This window comes from Orycteropus afer, unplaced genomic scaffold (genome assembly GCF_000298275.1).
Source record: "Orycteropus afer afer isolate SDZICR_OR568_19922 unplaced genomic scaffold, OryAfe1.0 scaffold00026, whole genome shotgun sequence".
Lineage (NCBI taxonomy): Eukaryota > Metazoa > Chordata > Mammalia > Tubulidentata > Orycteropodidae > Orycteropus > Orycteropus afer.
Genome location: NW_006921613.1, coordinates 1,293,315 through 1,312,913, shown reverse-complemented (window position 1 = coordinate 1,312,913; position 19,599 = coordinate 1,293,315). Strand labels below are relative to the sequence as shown.

Sequence of the window (19,599 nt, the reverse complement as noted above, 5' to 3'; positions counted from 1 at the left end):
GACACCATTCTGGGTTGGCAATTCAATTGGCGTTGTAATTCAGCCACCCTTACAATAAGACTCTGGGTTTGGTTTTCAGCAATATCAGCTCTGTAACTAGAATAAATAAAGCTTTCTTTCAGAGCACAACTGGAAACACTGAGGTTTTTTATGCAGCACTTGAGCTGTGACTCAGCAGCCCTGAACTCATCTCGCTCTTTCATCATTTTGTCTAGCATAAGTAGTACCAACCAATCAGCTTCCTTATTCTCCTCATGCTGACAAAACTGCAGAAAAGTTTCAAATATGCAATCACCCAGAGCCTCACTTCTCAAAAATACTTGATCTATTAGTGGTGCTATTTTGCATAATGTTGCCACTTCACACCATGGATTAGCAGGGCCCTCTTTACTAATAGAGGCAGAGTCACCAGTACCTTTATGATTAAGTAAATTGGAGAACAAAATCAGAATCTCACTGTAAATAACTTCTTAAAAAAACCCTCACACCTGGGTAAGATGGCAGAATAGGCAGAAAAGCTACACAGACCCTCTTCAACAAAGGAGAGAGAAAGCCCATCATTATGATTTTGTCTCTCTAGAACCACTCTCAGTACCAAATGTTAGGCTGGGTTCTCTAGAGAAGCAAAACCAGTGAAGCTTATAGAGAGAGAAAAAGAGAAATTTATCTTAGGAAAGTGGTTCACGCACTTATAGAAGCTGGCAAGTCCCAAGTTCTTGGATCAAACGTCAAGCTGCAGGCTTCTCCTGACTCACACAGCTGCAGGGGCTGATGAGCTCAGGGTTGGCAGACAGTATACCAGCCACTCCTCGGAAGCAAGGTTGGGCAATCTACTTCTGTAGTGATACTGCCTCGGAAACCCAAGGAGGGGTCGCTATGAGTCGGGTCTGACTTGATGGCACATAACAACAACAACAACATAATACTGGCTGTTGACTCCAACAAATGATGAATCCAAGATCTCCAAGCCAAATGGTGGATTGTTCACTCAAGGACAGTTGTAGGCAGCACAACAGGATCCTGATCCACAGAAGAGTGTCTCTTTTTCCCAGGATGTCCATAAACATATTGGAAACAGGCCACTCCCCTAGGGAAGCTCCCTTTCAACCAAGTGGCTGCTCAGAACATACACATCTGATCTTATCACGGCAATAACCCACATCACAACTGTTTAAACCACTGTAATTGTGGTCCAGCTGAGTTGACACACAACTCCAACTATCACAGCTTGTAAACATTCAAAATGGCTGCACCCTCTAGACAGCCAACAGTCCACAATTTAGGTTGTCTCCCTCTTTGCTGTTTCCATTTCTAGTCACAGGCCACCAGCACAATCATCCCTGTAGCCCTTGACGACCACAGCTGATCTTTAGGTCAATTCTCAGGTCCCAGTACCACTTGGAAATATTCAGCCTGTTGGTGCCATCAGAGTAGCTAACAATCCACAGCTCCATCCATCTCCGTACTCACTGTTCTCATTCAGGTTCTTCTACTAGTTGGCACCTGATCCAGTTCTGTATACTTCCTTTCAAAGCTCAGGGCTCCAGGATTATCTTCTGTATCTCTGTCAATTGGTTCCTCTCTCCTTTGTTGAAGAGGGTCTGTGTAGCTTTTCTGCCTATTCTGCCATCTTACCCAGGTGTGAGGGTTTTTTTAAGAAATTATTTACAAATCTCAGGTAAATGAATCCTTTGAAGTTACTGGCCATACTTTAAGTCATATCTGTGTACTTTATAACTCCTAGTACAGATACTAAGAAGCTCTGGTGGTGCAGTGCCTAAGGCATTTGACTGCTAACCAGAAGGTTAGTGATTCAAACCTACCAGGCAATCTGCAGAAAGAAGGCAGGGCAACCTACTTCTGTAAAAAATTTACCACTTCGGAAACCCAATGGGGGTTGCTATGAGTCAGAATTGACTCGATAGCCGTGGGTTTTTGTTTTTGTTGTTGTTTTAAGTACAGATACTAAGGATCCCTGATGGTGCTGTGGTAAAGGCATTTGGCTGCTAACCAAAAGGTCAGTGGTTTGACCTTTCCATGGAAGAAAGATAGGGCAATCTGTTTCTGTAAAGATTTACTGCCTTGGAAACCCAATGGGGGTCACTATGAGTAAAAATCAACTCAATGACAATGGGTTTTTTGGGATTTTTTTTTTTTTTCAGTACAGATACTGAGGAAATATTTGTTAAATGAATGGATATGATTGAAGAAAGGATCCAACCTAATTGGGCATGTGTGATAATGCTAATGAACTACTTCTGGAGAAAAAAAAAAATATTACTTTCTTTCCCCCTGCACTATGTGTAATCTCCCTTATTTCCACAAATAATTTTTTTTTTAAATATCTTTAGGACACTCCTTATCTATTAATTTGTGTTTTGGTTCCAACAGTATTTGAAAACATCCAATTTATTTAGCAGTACTTGCAATATGGAAAGAAATGTTTCCATATACTCGTGATAGTCTCAATTTTGTTGAAATGGTATTAAAGAAAGACATAGTGTGGTGGTTAACTTAATTAGCATTTCAATATTAAACAACATTAATATATATATAAATAAATAATGGTTCTCACTTAATATTCCCTTTACATGGCAGTTCAAACCCACTAGCCACTCCTCGGAAGGAAGTTTGGACAATCTACTTCTGTAGTGATACTGCCTTGGAAACCCAAGGAGGGGTCGCTATAAGTTGGGTCTGACTTGACTGCACATAACAAGAACAGCACACCATGATTTTCAACACTCCCAGCCTCACTGTTAAAGTAGACATAGAGCCTAGTGGAAGAGTATAGTTTCAAATGCAGACGGATCTGGGTTCAATCCCACAGATTTATTTCTGGGGTAGTAATTTATCCTGCCTGACTATCTACCTACTTCCTCTAAAATTAGTATAACAGAATTATCTCAAAGTGTTGTAATGAGGACTGAATGATGTGACGTATAAAATCACCTGGCATATAGTGATCACCCAATAAATGGTCATTATTATCTTTCTTATTATTATAAAAGTTATTTTACCATAAAATGTTCCATGTATAGGAATTTAATAATAATTTACTTATAAAAAGAAAATACTAAATATACCCAAAACAAAGGGTAATATTATAAAACAGATGAAAGCAAACTCATAGCTTTCAATAAAGAACTATTTTACCTATATTGAATATACCAGGATGAAAGAGCCAGAAGCAGCCAGGTCCCAACCTGCTTCCAAGGAGACTTCCAAGGATAAAACCTTAAATTCGCTTTTATAGCCCTCATTTTCCTGAGTTATGTGAGGAAATGAGTCTTTTAATGAAACTCCTAGTTTCTTAGCTCTAAAGGAATAAATAAATGCTCCTAGTACTGTTAGACCAATCCAAGTCCTTTTGGACCTAGTCATAAGGAAATCACAAATTTAGCAATGTCCAAATAAATTTCAAAAGGAAATACCCAATCAAAAAAAGACAGTGAATCTTTGCTTATTCTCTTACAAAAATTTCAGTACTTCCTAGAAGAAGAAATGAGTCTTTCACTATAGTCTTCGTATTGTATTACTTATTCTCAGTGCACCAAAATAATGACCCAATGCTACAAAGATATTTTCTTAAAAAAAGGGAGGGGTGGCATTTATACTGCACCAACAGGACTCACTTCTTCAGAAAATATTAAATAACTATACCATTTGTGGTAAGATTTCTAGATGCCAAATTTCCAGTAAGACTTTTTTTATTCTTTAATTTTTTTTTCTTTTCTTTAATTTGCTTTTCTTGTTGATGTAATTTCCCTTCTTTCTGTATATATTTTTGTTCTTCAGCTTTCTTCTGATGTTCTTTCCAGGCTTCCAATTCTTCAGTTGCTTTTATTCGTTCATTTTCTTTCAAAGTTTCTATTTTTTTCCTCTCCTCTTCTTCAATCTGGAAAGATTACAATTACCAAATCCTTTATAATATATAAAAAGCAGTATTTTTTTACATAGTAAGAAATCCATTATAACAGTTAACTATTCTCACCTTAAAACTCCTTGTTATTTTATCTATAGCAACAGTTAATAGTGGTTATGCATTGAGTTACATCCTCCTAAAAACATATGATCAAGTTCTAACCCTTATACCTGTGGCTGTGACCATGTGGAAATAGGTATTTTCTTTGAAGATGCTATCAGTTAACTGGTTCATATCACAGTGGGGTAGGTCCTAATCCTTTCTGAGTGATGACTATAAAAAAGCATAACAGACATGGCGACATCGACTCACGGGGGAAAAGCAGAAGCCATGTGAAGATACATCTACAAGCCAAGGAATGCTAAGAGATGCCGGGAGCTACCAGAAGCTGGAAGAGACAAGGAAAAATGTTCCTCTGGGCTAGACAGAGAGAACGTAGCCCTGACAGTGCCCTGAATTTGGACTCTTAGCCTCCAGAACTGGGAGACAATAAATTTCTGTTCTTTAAAGCTACCCACTATGGACGTGGAAAAACCAATCCCTAATTTTATATGGAAAAGGAAGCAATCTGGGATAAGCAAAGCACTTACTTTGTGAAGTGAAGAACAAAGTAGGACGTATCACACTCCCTGATCTCAAAAACTACTACACATCCATGGTAATAAAAACAGCCTGCTATTGGTACAAGGACAGACACACAGACCAGCAGAACAGAATTGAGAATCCAAAAATAGATCCATCCAGCTGATCTTTGACAGAAGGCCGAAATCCACTAAACGAGGAACAGGCAGTCTCTTTAACAAATGGTGCTGGCAAAACTGGATATCCTGTTGCAGAAAAATGAAACAAGATCCATCCATACCTCACGCCATACATAAAAATGAACTGAAGATGGGCAAAGACCTAAATGTGAAACCTAATATAAAGTCCATCAAAGGAAAAATGGGAGCAAACTTAGGGGCCCTAATTTACGACATACATGGACTATTAAACATAACCAAAAATGCACAAATAGCAGAAAATAAACTAGATGACTAGGACCTTTGAAAATTAAATTGTTGTATGCATCATAAGACTTCTCCAAAAGAATAAAAAGAGAACTTATAAATTGGGAAAAAATATTTGGCAATGACATATCTGACAAGGGACTTTACTCACTATTAAGTCAATTCTATCCCACGATGTCCCTATAGGACAGAGTAGAACTGCCCCAAAGGGTTTCCAAGGCTGAAATCTTTACTGAAGCAGGCTGCCTCATCTTCTCCTATGGAACAGCTAGTGGGTTTGAACCACCAACTTTATGGTTAGCAGCCAAATGCCTTAACCACTGTGCCACCAGAGCCCATTAGCTATCAGACAGATGCAAATCAAAACAACAATGAGCCATTAACTTTGCAAAAATAGTGAAGTTCAACAAGACAGAAAACAACAAATGGTGCTAAGAGCATGGAGAGATTAGAACTCTGAAACACTACTGGTAGAATGTAAAATGGTACAACCATGGCGAAAAACAGTATGGCACTTTTTTAAAAAGTTGGAAATAGAAATACCATTTGATCCAGCAATCCCACTATTAGGTACATATCCTAAAGAAGTGATAACTGGGACACAAATAGATATATGCACACTCATGTTCATCGCAGCACTATTCACAACAGCAAAGAGATGGAAACAACCTATCTGCCCATCAACGTATGAATGGCTAGCCAAACTACGGTACATACTACACACAATGGAATTATTATGCAACATTAAAGAATAATGAAGAATCTGCGAAACACCTCATAACTTGAGCTTAGAGAACATTATGCTAAGTGAAATAAGTCAGTCACAAAAGGACAAATACTGTATTAGTTCACTATTGTAAAAAGTCAAGGAAAGATTTATACATGGAAAGAAACTTACTTTGTTGCTTATCAGGACTAGGAGAGGAGGGGAGAGAAAACTGCTAACTAGATAAGAGATATATGATTTGAGTGAAGGTAAAGGCAATATACCAAAAGTGGGTGAGCAGCACAGTATCACAGGTCCACCATTAACTACTCATGCTCTTGGACAATCACTGTCTCTAGCCTCATCCTACTCAAAAGAAATGTGGGTAGGCAATCAATAAATGGTATCTAAGGGCTTGGTGAAAAATAATAAAAGTTAAGTCACTTCTACAAAATCTGTACACATACACACAAACATATAAACACAAATATCTGCTCCTTATTACTTATGCTAGTCATATCTTCTCTGAGGACTAGAGTTGTGCCAATCTACATCTGAGGAATGAGGGAATAGTAGGGAAGGGAAATAGGAAAGATGAACTGGGGAGAGTTTGTCTCTGTTGGTTGGAAATGTTTGCACTCTTAATCCTGCTGTCTACCATGTTTATGCTATCAGTTATTGGAAACTTTCACACAAAAAAAGCTAAATATCAGGTCAATTTGAAAGCAGTAACTTACATAGAAGTGGGTCAACATTTCTTCCTTTCACATACTTCCCTCTTAGGAAAGAAACAAGCACAGTAAAATAGTAAGAGAGTAGTTGGTATATATGATTGTCATATATCTGACTTCCTTATGTAAGAAAAATTTCTCACTTCTATCCTCTAGAGAAGGAGCTCTGGTAGCACAGTGCCTAAGGCACTTGACTGCTAACCAGAAGGCTGGTGGTTCAAACCCACCAGCCACTCCTCAGAAGGAAGGTTGGGTAATCCTACTTCTGTAGTAATACTGCCTCAGAAACCCAAGGAGGGGTTGCTATGAGTTGGGGGGGGGGGCGACTGGATGGCACATAACAACAATCCTCTAGAGAACAGGCGCTCTAATGGTGTAGAGGCTAAGGCATTTTGGCTGCTAATCACAAGGTCTATGGTTTGAACTCATCAGCTGCTCCGCAGAATAAAAAAAGGCAGTCTGCTTCCATAAAAATGTACAACCTTGAAACCCAATGGAGGTCACTATGAATTAGAATCAACTCAATGGCAATGAGTGTGTTTTTTTTGGTTTATCCTCTGTTCTTGTTGTTATGTACCATCAAGTCAGACCCAACTCATACCACCCCTCCCTGGGTTTCTGAGGCAGTATCACTACAGAGGTAGATTGCCCCATCTTCCTTCCAAGAAGTGGCTGGTGGGTTGGAACCGCCAGCCTTCTGGTTAGCAGTCAAGTGCCTTAGGCACTACGCCACCAGAGAAGCACTATCCAATAGAACTTTCTTCACTGGTGTAATTTTTTTTTTTAATTGTGGTTCCGGTGGACATTTACAGAGCAAATTAGGTCTTCATTCAGTAATTCATACATTTTTTATTTAGTAACATTAGTTGCAATCTCCTCAATGTAACAGCACTCTTCCCACTTCCCCGCTGGGGGTTCCATGTTTCCATGCTTCCTTCTTTCCTACTCCTTCCTGCCTTCCGAGGTTTGTTTTTAGACAAATGCTTTTTTTCTTTGGTCTCATATGGTTGATTATTCTGAGTATTATGCTCCTTATGGGTACCACAAACTTTATAAGTTCATCTATTGTTTGGCAGAAAGGTGATTTCCCAGGAGTAGGTTCAGTTCCAGGTTTGAAGGGTGCCTAAGGACCACAGTCTCAGGGGTGGGGGGTTCTACCAGTTTCTGTCAGACCAGTAAGTCTGGGCTTTTTTTAAATGATTTTGAATTTTGTTCAATATAGAATTTTTTTCTATTATAATATATATAGCATGACATTTGCAAATTCAACATATTTTAGGAATACAATTTAGTGATATATCATCATTCATTTTGCACAACTCTCATCCATAACCATTGTCAACTTAAGGATGGAAATGTTTTGTGCGATCCAATACGGTAATCACTACCCACATGTAGCTAACTAAGTACTTGAAATGTGGCTAGTGCAACTGAGAAACTCAATTTTTAATTTAAGTTCCATTAAGACAAATTTAAATTATTTCAATTTAAATAGAACATCTAGCACAGCTCCACAGTGATATGCTAAGATGCAGTTTCTTAGGGGTTAAATTATTTTAGGATACAAACCTAAAATCGGGAGTACGAAAACTATGCACTGAGAGATGCTCTGAAAATACCTGCATCACTCAATATGCTTTTCAGAAAGAAAACCTGTTTGTTTTCCTACTGTTCCTACTTTTCTGAACTATGAGACATTGACTTTAAAATAAATTTCATAGGATGTTGAATGGGAGTTCCCTGTAGTCCCAAAACTGTAGCTAAAGTCTAAATCAAGCAGAAAAGAGTCTAATACCACATGTTCTAAGTTCACAGAGCTGCCAGTGAGCTCCCAATAGGTGAAGTCAGGAAGAACCTTCATGGCCTCATGAGTGAATCAGCATCTAAATGCCTGACAAAAAATAGCCAGCGTTAGCCAAAGAGACAGCCACCACCTAAACAGAGAAAGGGATAACTTTACCCAGTTGAATAATAACATCTTTGTCTTTTTTACTCTCCTTCCTCTGTACCCAACACAGGGAAGAAGGTATAAGTATGTGAAGAGTCAGAATACATAGTCCCCAACTTAATACGTATTTGAGTTAAGACAAACCATGCTTACAACTGTCTTGAGTATTTTTTGTTGTTGTAGCACATAATTCGCTGATGTTATCTTTCTCAGTTGTTCATGTGCAGATGTTCAAAGATCAGATTTATAAAGATATTGATAATAAAAGCAGAAATAAGGAAAACTGAAGAAAAAAAAGGATTCAACAGATGTCAGAATCAATTTAAATGGAGTCACTGGAACGGAACATTGTCCTAAATCAGGCACTACCTATATTCTCCTCCCTGATAATCCCTACAAGCACAGTGATCTTTGAATGATATTTATAAAAATGAATAAAACTAAGTATTAATTGACAAAAATAGACAACTGACAAAATTATATATAATTTTAATTTATAGTAAGCCATATTACCAACTGCCATCAAGTGGATTCAGACTCCTAGTAATCCTATAGGACAGAGTAGAACTGCCCCATAGGGTTTCCTAGGCTGGTAGCATAGTGCCTAAGGCACTTGACTGCTAACCAGAAGGCTAGCGGTTCAAACCCACCAGCCACTACTCAGAAGGAAGGTGGGGGGGTCTCTTGAGGCAGGTCCGACTTGACAGCACATAACAACAACAATCTTTACAGAAGCAGATTGCCACATCTTTCTTCCATTGAGCAGCTGGTAGGTTTGAACTGCCCAACTTTTCAGTTAGCAGTTAAGCAATTAGAGGCACAAAAATAGTTTAACTCTTCAGGGAGTAGTGAAGAGGGGAAGAAGTAGGGGATGCTTCATAGAGTAGGTGACAGCAGGAACTAGAATGAAGAGAAAAACATTAAAGAAGTAACACAAAGCCTATGATAAAGGGAAAAGAGATACTACATATACCAAAGACAGAGAAAAAGACAGGCAAATGCTAAAGAATCCTTGAAAGTCTTTTTTTAAAAAAAAAAAACTGATATGGGGGACATACAACCTATGGTGGAATATACAGTAACAGAAAAACTCAGAAGGCTAGGGGGTCAAAATCAGTGTACATGAACTCAAACTCACTGCTGTTGAGTCTGATCCAACTCCTGGCAGATTCAACTCCTGGTGACCCCTCTTTGGGTTTCCAAGGGGGTATCACTATGGAAGTAGAGTGCCCAACCTTCCTTCCAAAGAGTGGCTGTAGGTTTGAACCACCAGCCTTCTGGTTAGCAGTCAAATGCCTTAGGTACTACATCACCAGAGCTCCCAGTGTATATAAAGGAACTGGATTTTAAGTGTTCAATAAAGGATGCCACATTCTATAGGATATTACTTTAATGCACACAGCAAATGTAAGTAATGTAAGTAATAGAACAATGAGAAGTTTTAAACCAAATCCATGAAGGGGAAATTCATAGTTCTTTTAAATCTGTAATGAATATTTAGACTGACAAGGTATAGTTTTCTATAAACCAATCTTACTTATGAATTATATATAAAAATCATAAATAATTATAGTGCATTTGATCAAATAGGGCCATTTATACATGATATTAGGAAATCAATAGAGAATAACAAGCCCAGTAAGTCACTAAGCAAGGCAAGTGTCCCTACCACTGGGCACTCTGATGGCATAGTGCCTAAGGCACTTGACTGCTAACCAGAAGGCTGGCAGTTCAAACCCACCAGCCACACTTCGGAAGGAAGGTTGGGCAATCTACTTCTGTAGTGATACTGCTTCGGAAACCCAAGAAGGAGTCACTATGAGTCGGATCCGACTTGACAGCAGTGGGTTTGGGTTTTTTGGGGTTTACTTCTTCCTAGAAAGCACAAAGTATACAATGTTGTTGTTATGTTGTTGTTGTTATGTGCCATCAAGTCGGCCCCGACTCATAGCGACCCCTCCTTGGGTTTCCAAGGCAGTATCACTACGGAAGTAGGATTGCCCAACCTTCCTTCCGAGGAGTGGCTGGTGGGTTTGAACCGCCAGCCGTCTGGTTAGCAGGCAAGTGTCTTAGCCACTATACTACCAGAGCTCCCAAAGTATACAATAGAATTTTTCAAATAAGCAATAAAGTATAGACTACAAGGAGATAGAACTACCACTATTTGCAAATAATATGGTAAACTACCAAAAGAACCAAAATGATTAACTGACAAACTATTAGAACCAAAGCACTCACAAACAAGATCAATGTACAGAAACTTAAAAATACAAACTTACTTTGCTATAAACTGGTAATATACAACCAGAAAATAAAACAGAAAAAATTCATTTCATTAGTAACTGAAAGAAAACTTATAAAATGCTAAAAAAAAAAACTGGTGGACTTGAATGGGAATGAATAAGGAAATTTTGAAATTTTGCTAGTCTGCTGTTGAGATCTTATTTAGGACAAATGCCCAATTAGTCAGAAATTCAAAGGGGAGATTGTGTAAATGAGAGAGCAATAAGTTCTCCAAATATTCCTGGCTAAATAGAAAGGTAGGTATTTTTGATGGAGCCCTGAGAAAGCCCAGCATAAAGTGAAAGCCAAGGGAGGCTCAAGAACTGGCTGCAGCTTTGATAAAGCATTTCCAAATCCACACAGATCAATCAGCTGGGGGTGAAAACCTGAGAGGCTCAAGGTATTTACCACCTCTGCCCAAATCACTAGGTAACCGTTAAGCTACACAGAAATAGGGATGGCTTCTGAGGAAGTCAGTCTAAAAAATTAAAATAAGAATTTTAAAACTGAGCAGAGTCATCAGCAGCTGTATATCACAAGGGAGACTGATTCCACAATTGAAGGCCAAGCAATTCAAAACAACAACAGGGGAAAAAAAAGGCTGTTTTGAACAACTCTCAAAAGAAATAATAAAACAAAAGCCAGAATTGTTCACAGTCTTTTAACTAAATGTCTCATTTTCAATCAAAAATACCTCATAAAAAATTCCCAAATTTGATGAGAACACGAGTTTCTAGGTGCAAGATATTCAACAAACACAAAGAAAGAAAAACACAAAGAGAGCCACACCTAGATACAACTTAAAGTTTTAACACAAGAGCCAAACACAAAGAGGAAAATCTTGAAAGCAGCAAGAGAAATGACTCATCAAGTACAAGGGAAAATACAGTTAAAAGGTGACTCTTCATAAGAAACAATAGAGGACAGAAGGCAGTGAATGACACGCTCATCTGTTTTCTTATTTGTTGGTATCATAAGGTAAGCTAGTACAAGGGACAAATTCCTAGAAAAACACAAACTAACAAACCTGACTCAAGAAAAAAGTAGAAAACCTGAAAAGATTTATAACAAGTAAAGAAATTAAAGTAGTAAGCCCAGACAGGATCATCTGGTTTTGTTACTTCACTCTGCTCTAAAAGAAAATACCACAAATGGCTGGCTTTAACAACAGGGAGTTTATTCTCTTACAGCTTTGGAGGCTAGAAGTCTGAGTTCAAAGTGCTAGGCTCCAGGCGCTGAGTGAAAGACCCTGGACCTTGGGCTTCAGCTCTGCCTCTTGCTCCTGGCCTACTGAAGCTGGAAGCTTTCTTCACTTAGTCAGCTGCTGGCTGCTGAGGCTGACAAACCCAAGCTCAACAAATAAAAAGGCACAGTCCCAATATTACCAAACCACCCAGCAGGCCATTGACTCGAGTCCATTAAGATCCTCAAGATCAGCAGACAACAAGGCAGGTGCTGAATGACGACTCGGCTACATGCAGGATTCAAGCGTGGCAAAAGCTGCAGACCATTCCCAAAGGTTCTTCTTATATACTGGAAGCAGACCACATCCCTAAGGCAGCTACTCAGCTGCTCCAGTAGATTCCACCATGGAGGTGATTACCAGACTCCCCACAAGGAATAACTCAAACCAGGCCCACCCAGTAAGAACCTGGGATAAAATAACTTGGACTTATAGCACTTTGGCAGAGATGGATGTATCATTCTCTCATTCTCTGCATCAGTGTATGTGAATACCCATTTCATTAGAGCCTTGCCAGCACTGATTATTTATAGCAAAAATAAATAAATAAAATCTGCATTAATTAAAAATTAAAAAAAAAAACAGGCCCATACACATACTCTTAACTACCACACTAATCAATATATTTAAAGGCGGGGGGGAGTACTATACAAACTTTTTCAGGCAAGAAAGAGAAGTTAAAAGCATATCAGAAGGAACAAGTAAAACTACGGATAAACAAAATGTGGTATAAGTATAAACCAAAAAAAAAAACCTCCACAAACTCACTGCTGTCAAGTCAATTCTGACTCATAATTATGACACTACAGGACAGAGTGGAGCTTCCCCCTAGGGTTTCCAAGGCTATACATTTTTACAGAAGCAGAGTGCCATATCTTTCTCATGCAGAGCAGCTAGTGAGTTCGAATGGCTGACCTTTCAGTTAGCAGGCAAGTGCTTAACCACAGCACCACCAGGACTGGATATATCAACACAAGGAACTACTATTCACCAATAAAATAGAACAAACCACTAATGCATGCAATAACATGGGTGAACCCCCAAAACATTATGTAAAGTGTAAGAAGCCAAACACAAAAGAATACATATTCTATGATTCCACTTACAAGAAATTTCTAGAAAAGGAAAAATAGAGACAGAAAGCAGATTAGTGGCTATAAAAACAATAGTGATCCAAATGCAAAAGAAAAACTATGGGTCCATGTTGCTATTGCTGTCAGCTTCTGTCAAGTTGGCTCTTCATGATCTCTGCTATACTTGAGCCCTCGTTGCAACCTCTGTGTCAATCCATCTTGCTGATGTCTTCCCCTTCTTCACCGACCTTCCACTTTACCTAGCATGATACCCTTCTACAGGGAATGCCCTTCTGACAACATGACCAAAGTAGGCGAGACGAAGTCTGGCCCCTTGCTTCCAAGGAGCATTCCAGCTGTACTACTTTCAGGACACATCTGTTCGTTCTTCTGGCAGTTCATGGTATTTTCCGTATTCTTTGCCAAGACTACAATTCAAAAGCATCAACTCTTTTCAGTCTTCCTTATTCAACTGTCCAGCTTTCATATGCATATGGGGCAAGTGAAAATACCATGGCTTAGGTTATGCACACATTAGTCTTCAAAGTGACATCTTTGCTCTTCAACACTTTAAAGACATCTTGTGCAGCACATTTGCCCAGTGATACACGTCTGATTTCCTGACTGCTGCTTTCATAGGTGTTGATTTTAGATCCAAGTAAAATGAAATACTTGACAACTTCAATCTTTTCTCCACTTATTGTGATGTTGCTTATTGGTCCAGTTGTGAAGATTTTCATTTTCTTTATGTTGAGGTGTAACCCATACTGCAGACCATAGTCCTGAATCTTCATCAGTAAGTGCTGCAAGTCATCTTCACTTTCAGCAAGCAAGGTTGTGTCATCTGCATATCTCAGGTTGTTAATGAGTTTTCGAACAATATTGATGCTGTGTTCTTCTTTGTATAGTCCAGCTTCTCGAATTACATACTCAGCAACGCAATGCAACACAACCATTGCCATGGAGTCAGATCCAACTCATAGCTACCCCTCCTTGGGTTTCCGAGGCGGTATCACTACAAAAGTAGATCGCCCAACCTTCCTTCCAAGGAGTGGCTAGTGGGTTTGAACCACCAGCCTTTTGGTCAGCAGTCAAATGCCTTAGGCACTACACTACCAGAGCTCCTATATGTTCAGCAAAAAGATTAAATAAGTATGGTGTAAGAATACAACCCTGATGCACACCATTCCTGATTTTAAACCATAGTGTCTAAAGCATTTGACTGCTAACCAGAAGGCTGGCGGTTCAAACCCACCAGCCACTCCTCGGAAGGAAGGTGGGACAATTTAATTCTGTAGTGATACTGCCTCGGAAACCCAAGAGGGGCCGCTATGAGTCGGGTCTGACTCGATGGCACGTAACAACAACAACAGTAAGCCCTTGTTCTGTTCAAACCACAGCCTCTTGGTCTGTGTACAGGTTCCTCATGAGCACATTAAGTGTCCTGGAATTCCCATTCTTTGCAATGTTATCCATAATTTGTTATGATCCACACAGTCAAATGCTTTTGCATAGTCAATAAAACACAAGTAAATATCTTTCTGGTATTCTCTGCTTTCAGTCAAGATCCATCTGACATCAGCAGTGATATTCCTCTTTCCATATCCTCCTCTGAATCCAGCTTGAATTTCAGAAAGTTCCCTGTCAATGTACTGCTGCAACTGTTTTTTAATTATCTTCAGCAAAATTTTACTTTCATGTGATATTAATGATGTTATTCAATAATTTCCCCATTCAGTAGGATCATCTTCCTTTGAAACAGGTACAAAAATAGATCTCTTCCAGTCAGTTGGCTAGGTACCTATCTTACAAATTACTTGGCATAGATGAGTAAGTGCCTCCAGTGTGGCACCATTTGTTGAAACATCTCAATGGGTATTGTCATTTCCTGGAGCCTTGTTTATTGCCCAATGCCTTCAGTACAGCTTTGACTTCTTCCTTCAATACCATTGGTTCGTGATCACGTCACCTCCTAAAATAGCTAAAACATCGACCAATTCTTTTCGGTACAGTGACTCTGTGTATTCTTTCCATCTTCTTTTGATGGTTCCTGAATCATTCAAAATTTTGCCCAGAGAATCTTTCAATATTGTAACTCAAGGGCTTGAATTTATTCTTCAATTCTTTTAGTTTGAGAAATGCCAAGCATGTTCTTCCCTTTTGGTTTTCTAACTCCAGGTCTTTGCACATTTCATTATAATAATTGACTCTGTCTTCTGGAGCTTCTCTTTGAAACCTTCTGTTTCTTCTGTTCAGCTCTTTTATCTTGTCATTTCCTCCATCTCCTTCAGCTATTCTCCAGTCAAAAGCAAGCTTCATAGTCTCTTCTGACATCCATTTAGTTCTTTTCTCCCTTTCCTTTCTTTTTAATGACCTTTTGCTTTCTTCATGGATGATGTTCTTGATGTCATGCCAGAAATCCTCTGGTTTTCAGTCACTGGTGTTCAATGCATCAAATCTATTCTTCAGATGGTCTCTAAATTCAGGTGGTATATATATATAATCAAAGTCATAATTTGGCTCTCGGGGACTCGTTTTAATTTTCTTCAGCTCCAGTCCCTGGAGAAGGATATATCATGCTTGGTAAAGTAGAGGGTCGGCAAAAAAGGGAAAGATTTGAACAAGATAGACTGACACAGTGTCTGTGACGATGGGCTCAAGCATGGCAAAGAGTGTGAAGATGGCATGGGATCAGGCATTGTTTTATTCTGTTGTACACAGGGTCAGAGCTGCCTAGCTGTCACCTAACAACAAGAGACAGACTGATCAGTCTTAGAAGAAATACAACCAGAATGTTGCTTTGAAGCAAGATGGCTAGATTTCAACTCCCTTACATTGGACACATCACCGGGAAAGAACAATTACTAGAAAAGGACATGACGTTTGGTAGTGACCCAACAAAAATGAGGGAAACCCTCAATGAGATGGACTAACACAATACCCACAACAACTGATTCAAACATACAAATAGTCATAAAGATAGCACAGAAAGAGGCAAGGTTTTATTGTCATACGTAAGTTTTACAGAAGTTGGAGCCCACTCAACAGTGGGCTAACAACATAAGACAGAAAGTAGGTTAGTTGTTGCCTAGGGCTGGGAGGTTATAGAGAGAATAGGGTACTGCTAAAGGGTACAGCATTTCTTTTGGGGCTGATGAAGGTGTTTTAAAATTGATTATCGTAATGGTTGCACAACTCTGTGAATATACTTAAAACCACTCAACTGTACATTTCAAATAGGTGAATTGTATGGTATGTGAATTATGTCTCAACAAATATATTACTAATGAAATTATTCAATAATTTCATTATTGAAGACCTCAAGTTAAAAAGAAATTAGTTTGTAGATATTTAGTGTTTAATTTATTCTTTCCTTAGTTAGGAAGCTCTCTGGTGGCATAGTGCCTAAGGTATTTGACTGCTAACCAGAAGGCTGGTGGTTCAAACCCACAAGCCACTCCTTGGAAGGAAGGTTGGGCAATCTACTTCTGTAGTGATACTGCCTCAGAAACCCAAGGAGGGACCGATATGAGTTGGATGCGACTCGATGGCAATGAATTTGGTTTTTAGTTTTTGGTGGCGTAATGCCTAAGGCATTTGACTGCTAACCAGAAGGCTGGCAGTTCAAATCCACCAGCCACTCCTCGGAAGGAAGGTTTGGCAATATACTTTCATGGTGATACTGCCTCGGAAACCCAAGGAGGGGTCACTATGAGTCAGATCCAACTCAACGGCAGTGAGTTTGTTTTTGGTTTTTTCCTTCTTATTTAAAATAATCTAGTATATTATTGTAGGATTTTAAAAGAAACAAGACACTCACCTCATAGAAACTTTAGAATTTTTAACTCCCTTGGGAGTAGAACCCTGTCTCTTTAACAAGAAAATCTACTGTCCAACTTTTATATCCTGGGCTTTGATACATATTTTTCTGGAACACGTGTTAAATAAGTAGCACATAACCTATATTTTAAGTCCTATAACCAAAGTATGATAAAAATACTGAGAAAGTACAGTAGTTGGAATTATCCTGACGTAGTTTACCATTATCTCTAACTAGAAGATGTTCCTGTCAGTTTGCAACTCACCTTCATCATGACACTCAGTGCATATTTTTGATCTTCCCGTTTTGCTGCCATTTTTGCTTCTGTAGCTTCTTTTGCCTTTTCTTGTGCTTGTAAAATAGATTTTTCTCTTATTCTTTGCATCATCTCTTTGTCAACTAAAACATCAAGAATATCACTAAATCAGCATTACAAAGAATTTGTTTTACTTAGGTAAAAACTGCTTAATATACTCATCCGGGATAAGATTTCTTTTGCTCCAACTTTACATGGAGGAGTGACATTATTTCTCAATTATAAACTGATTGAGAAGCTAACGTCAAGTGGTAAGCAAGTAGGGGGCAAAGTTATGAAAACTTCTTACTCATAACCAAACATATTGAGTATTGAGTCACTGGGCCCGGGTGTCAGGATCACAGTCTTGAGGGACAACAAGGTCATGGCATAACACAGTCCACAAAGACAAGGTCCTAAATCCTACTCCAGTAAGCAGTGTCTTAAGTGTGTGAGCAGCCATCTAAGGTCTCTCCCCATCTGGAGCAAAGAAGAGTGAAAAAAAATGATACAAAGAAATAATTGGTCCATCAGACTAATGGCCGTATCAACCCCAACCTCCATGACCCAGAGACCAGAAGAAATATAATATGGTGCCTGGCTACCACTGCTGAATGCCCTGAAAGAGATCTGAACAGAATGGAAGAAAAATGTGGAACAAAACTCAAAATAATAAAAAGACCAGGCTTACTGGTCTGACGGAGACTGGTCGAACCTCTAAGACTATGGCCATTAGATTCCCTTCAGGTCTAGAACTGAACTCACTCCCTTGGCTCAAGTATCTGCCAAACTATACACAGGCCTATAAGGTGAACAATAACACCAGGTAACCATGCATTCCTTAGGACAATCAGTTGTATGAGACCCAAAGGGCTGAAACTGCCTAGGGATAAAGCTCAGAAGGCAGGAAGAGATAGGCAAGAAGGACAAACAGAAATGGGAAACACATGGAAGAAGTGGGAAGAGTGTTGTTACATCATGAAAACTGCAAAAAATGTCACAAAACAAAATGTGTATGGATTGTTAAATGGAAAACTAATTTGGTCTATAAACTATCACCCAAATCAAAAGTTAAATAAAAATAAATAAAGGTAAGCAAGTAAGTAGTAATATGAACTATTACAGAATGAAAGCATGAGAGAGAGGGCAGGGGTTAGGGATTGAGAGGGGGAGAGAGAACTCAAGAGTGAGACTGAGAGCAAGAGAAAGGGGGAGAGGGACAGAGGAAGCAGTAGAGAGCAGATAAGGGAGAAAGAGATATTATGATGATGAATGTGAGGGAGAAATACATTTATCCTTCTACTTCTGACCGCTGAGAAACTAGGGCTATTTCTCTATAAACCTGATCACAGTAAATCTTTGCTATGAGGTCCCCTAAGGAGCTCTAGTGGCACAGTGGTTAAGGCATTTGGCTGCTAACCAAAAGGTCCGCAATTCAAATTACTACCCACTCTATGGAATAAAGATGAGGCAGACTGCTTCTGTTGATATTTACCACCTTGGAAACCCTATAGGGCAATTCTACTCTGCCCTATAGGGTCACTATGAGTCAGAATAGATTCAATGGCAGTGGGCTTTGTCTTTTTATGGATGGGGACTCCAAAGGAGCTCTGGTGGCACCGTGGTTAAAGTATTTGGCCGCTAACCAAAATGTTGGTGGCTGCAACCCACCAGCTGCTCCATGGGAGAATGATGAGGTAGTTATGGGGCAATTCTAATCTGTCCTACACGGTCACTATGAGTCAGAATTGACTTGATGGCAGTGAGTTTTTGTTTTGTTTTTTATTGGAGTCTCCTAGAAGAGAAGAGGGTTGAGATTACCTGACATAATAAATCACCTATGTAAGTGTAAAGTGGTAATTTATGCATATGAAGAGTACGGGGTCAGCTTAGGACAAATTCTAATGTAACATATGTTATATATAAACTTTACCATTCACAATCATTTCTATATTCAGTAACTAAATGTTTTACAAACTACAACTCATGATCCATTAGGGAGTAAATTACCTTATGGAAGGAGAGACCAGGTCCTGAGGGAACGGATCAGGCCTTTGAGAAGAAAAAAAGGAGGGCAATGGAGGAAATTGAGACCAAGAGGGAAGACTTCCAGTTAGACCCTAGGCAGGGATTCTTAACCTGTTTTGTGCAGCAAACCTCTAGGTAATATAGTGAAGCCTTTATGGACCCCATCTCACAATAATCTTTTAAATGCATAAATTAAAATATGACTACAAAGAAAAACAGTTAAATTAAAATATACTTACATAATAATAAAAACAATGATATACTAAAATGTGTTTCTTCAGGAAGAGAAAAACAAAACCACGGAGAAAATTGTCCAAGATTTGCTGGAGGAGAACTTCCCTGACATGATGAAAGATGAGAATATATCCATTCAGGGAGTCCAACGAACCCCAAACAGGATAGACCCCAAAAGAAAATCACCAAGACATATCATCATCAAATTCATCAAAACCAAAGACAAAGACAGAATCCTGAAAGCAGCACGGGAAAAACAAAAAGTTACCTACAAAGGACAGCCAGTAAGAATAAGCTCTGATTTCT

The 19,599-nt window shown here is 39.0% G+C and overlaps 1 protein-coding gene across 1 annotated transcript in view; it reads right to left on the bottom strand.

The window, feature by feature from the left end:
• The window catches only part of DNAAF4 (dynein axonemal assembly factor 4), a 63,228-nt gene that overhangs the window by 32,404 nt on the left and 11,225 nt on the right, over positions 1 to 19,599 (bottom strand). Inside the window, exons 3-4 of the mRNA XM_007935148.2 lie at positions 17,002 to 17,135; positions 3,664 to 3,898 (exon numbers count right to left, since the gene is read on the bottom strand). Coding sequence (XP_007933339.1) covers positions 3,664 to 3,898; positions 17,002 to 17,135 — 369 coding nt within the window. The remainder of the gene's footprint in view (positions 1 to 3,663; positions 3,899 to 17,001; positions 17,136 to 19,599) is intronic.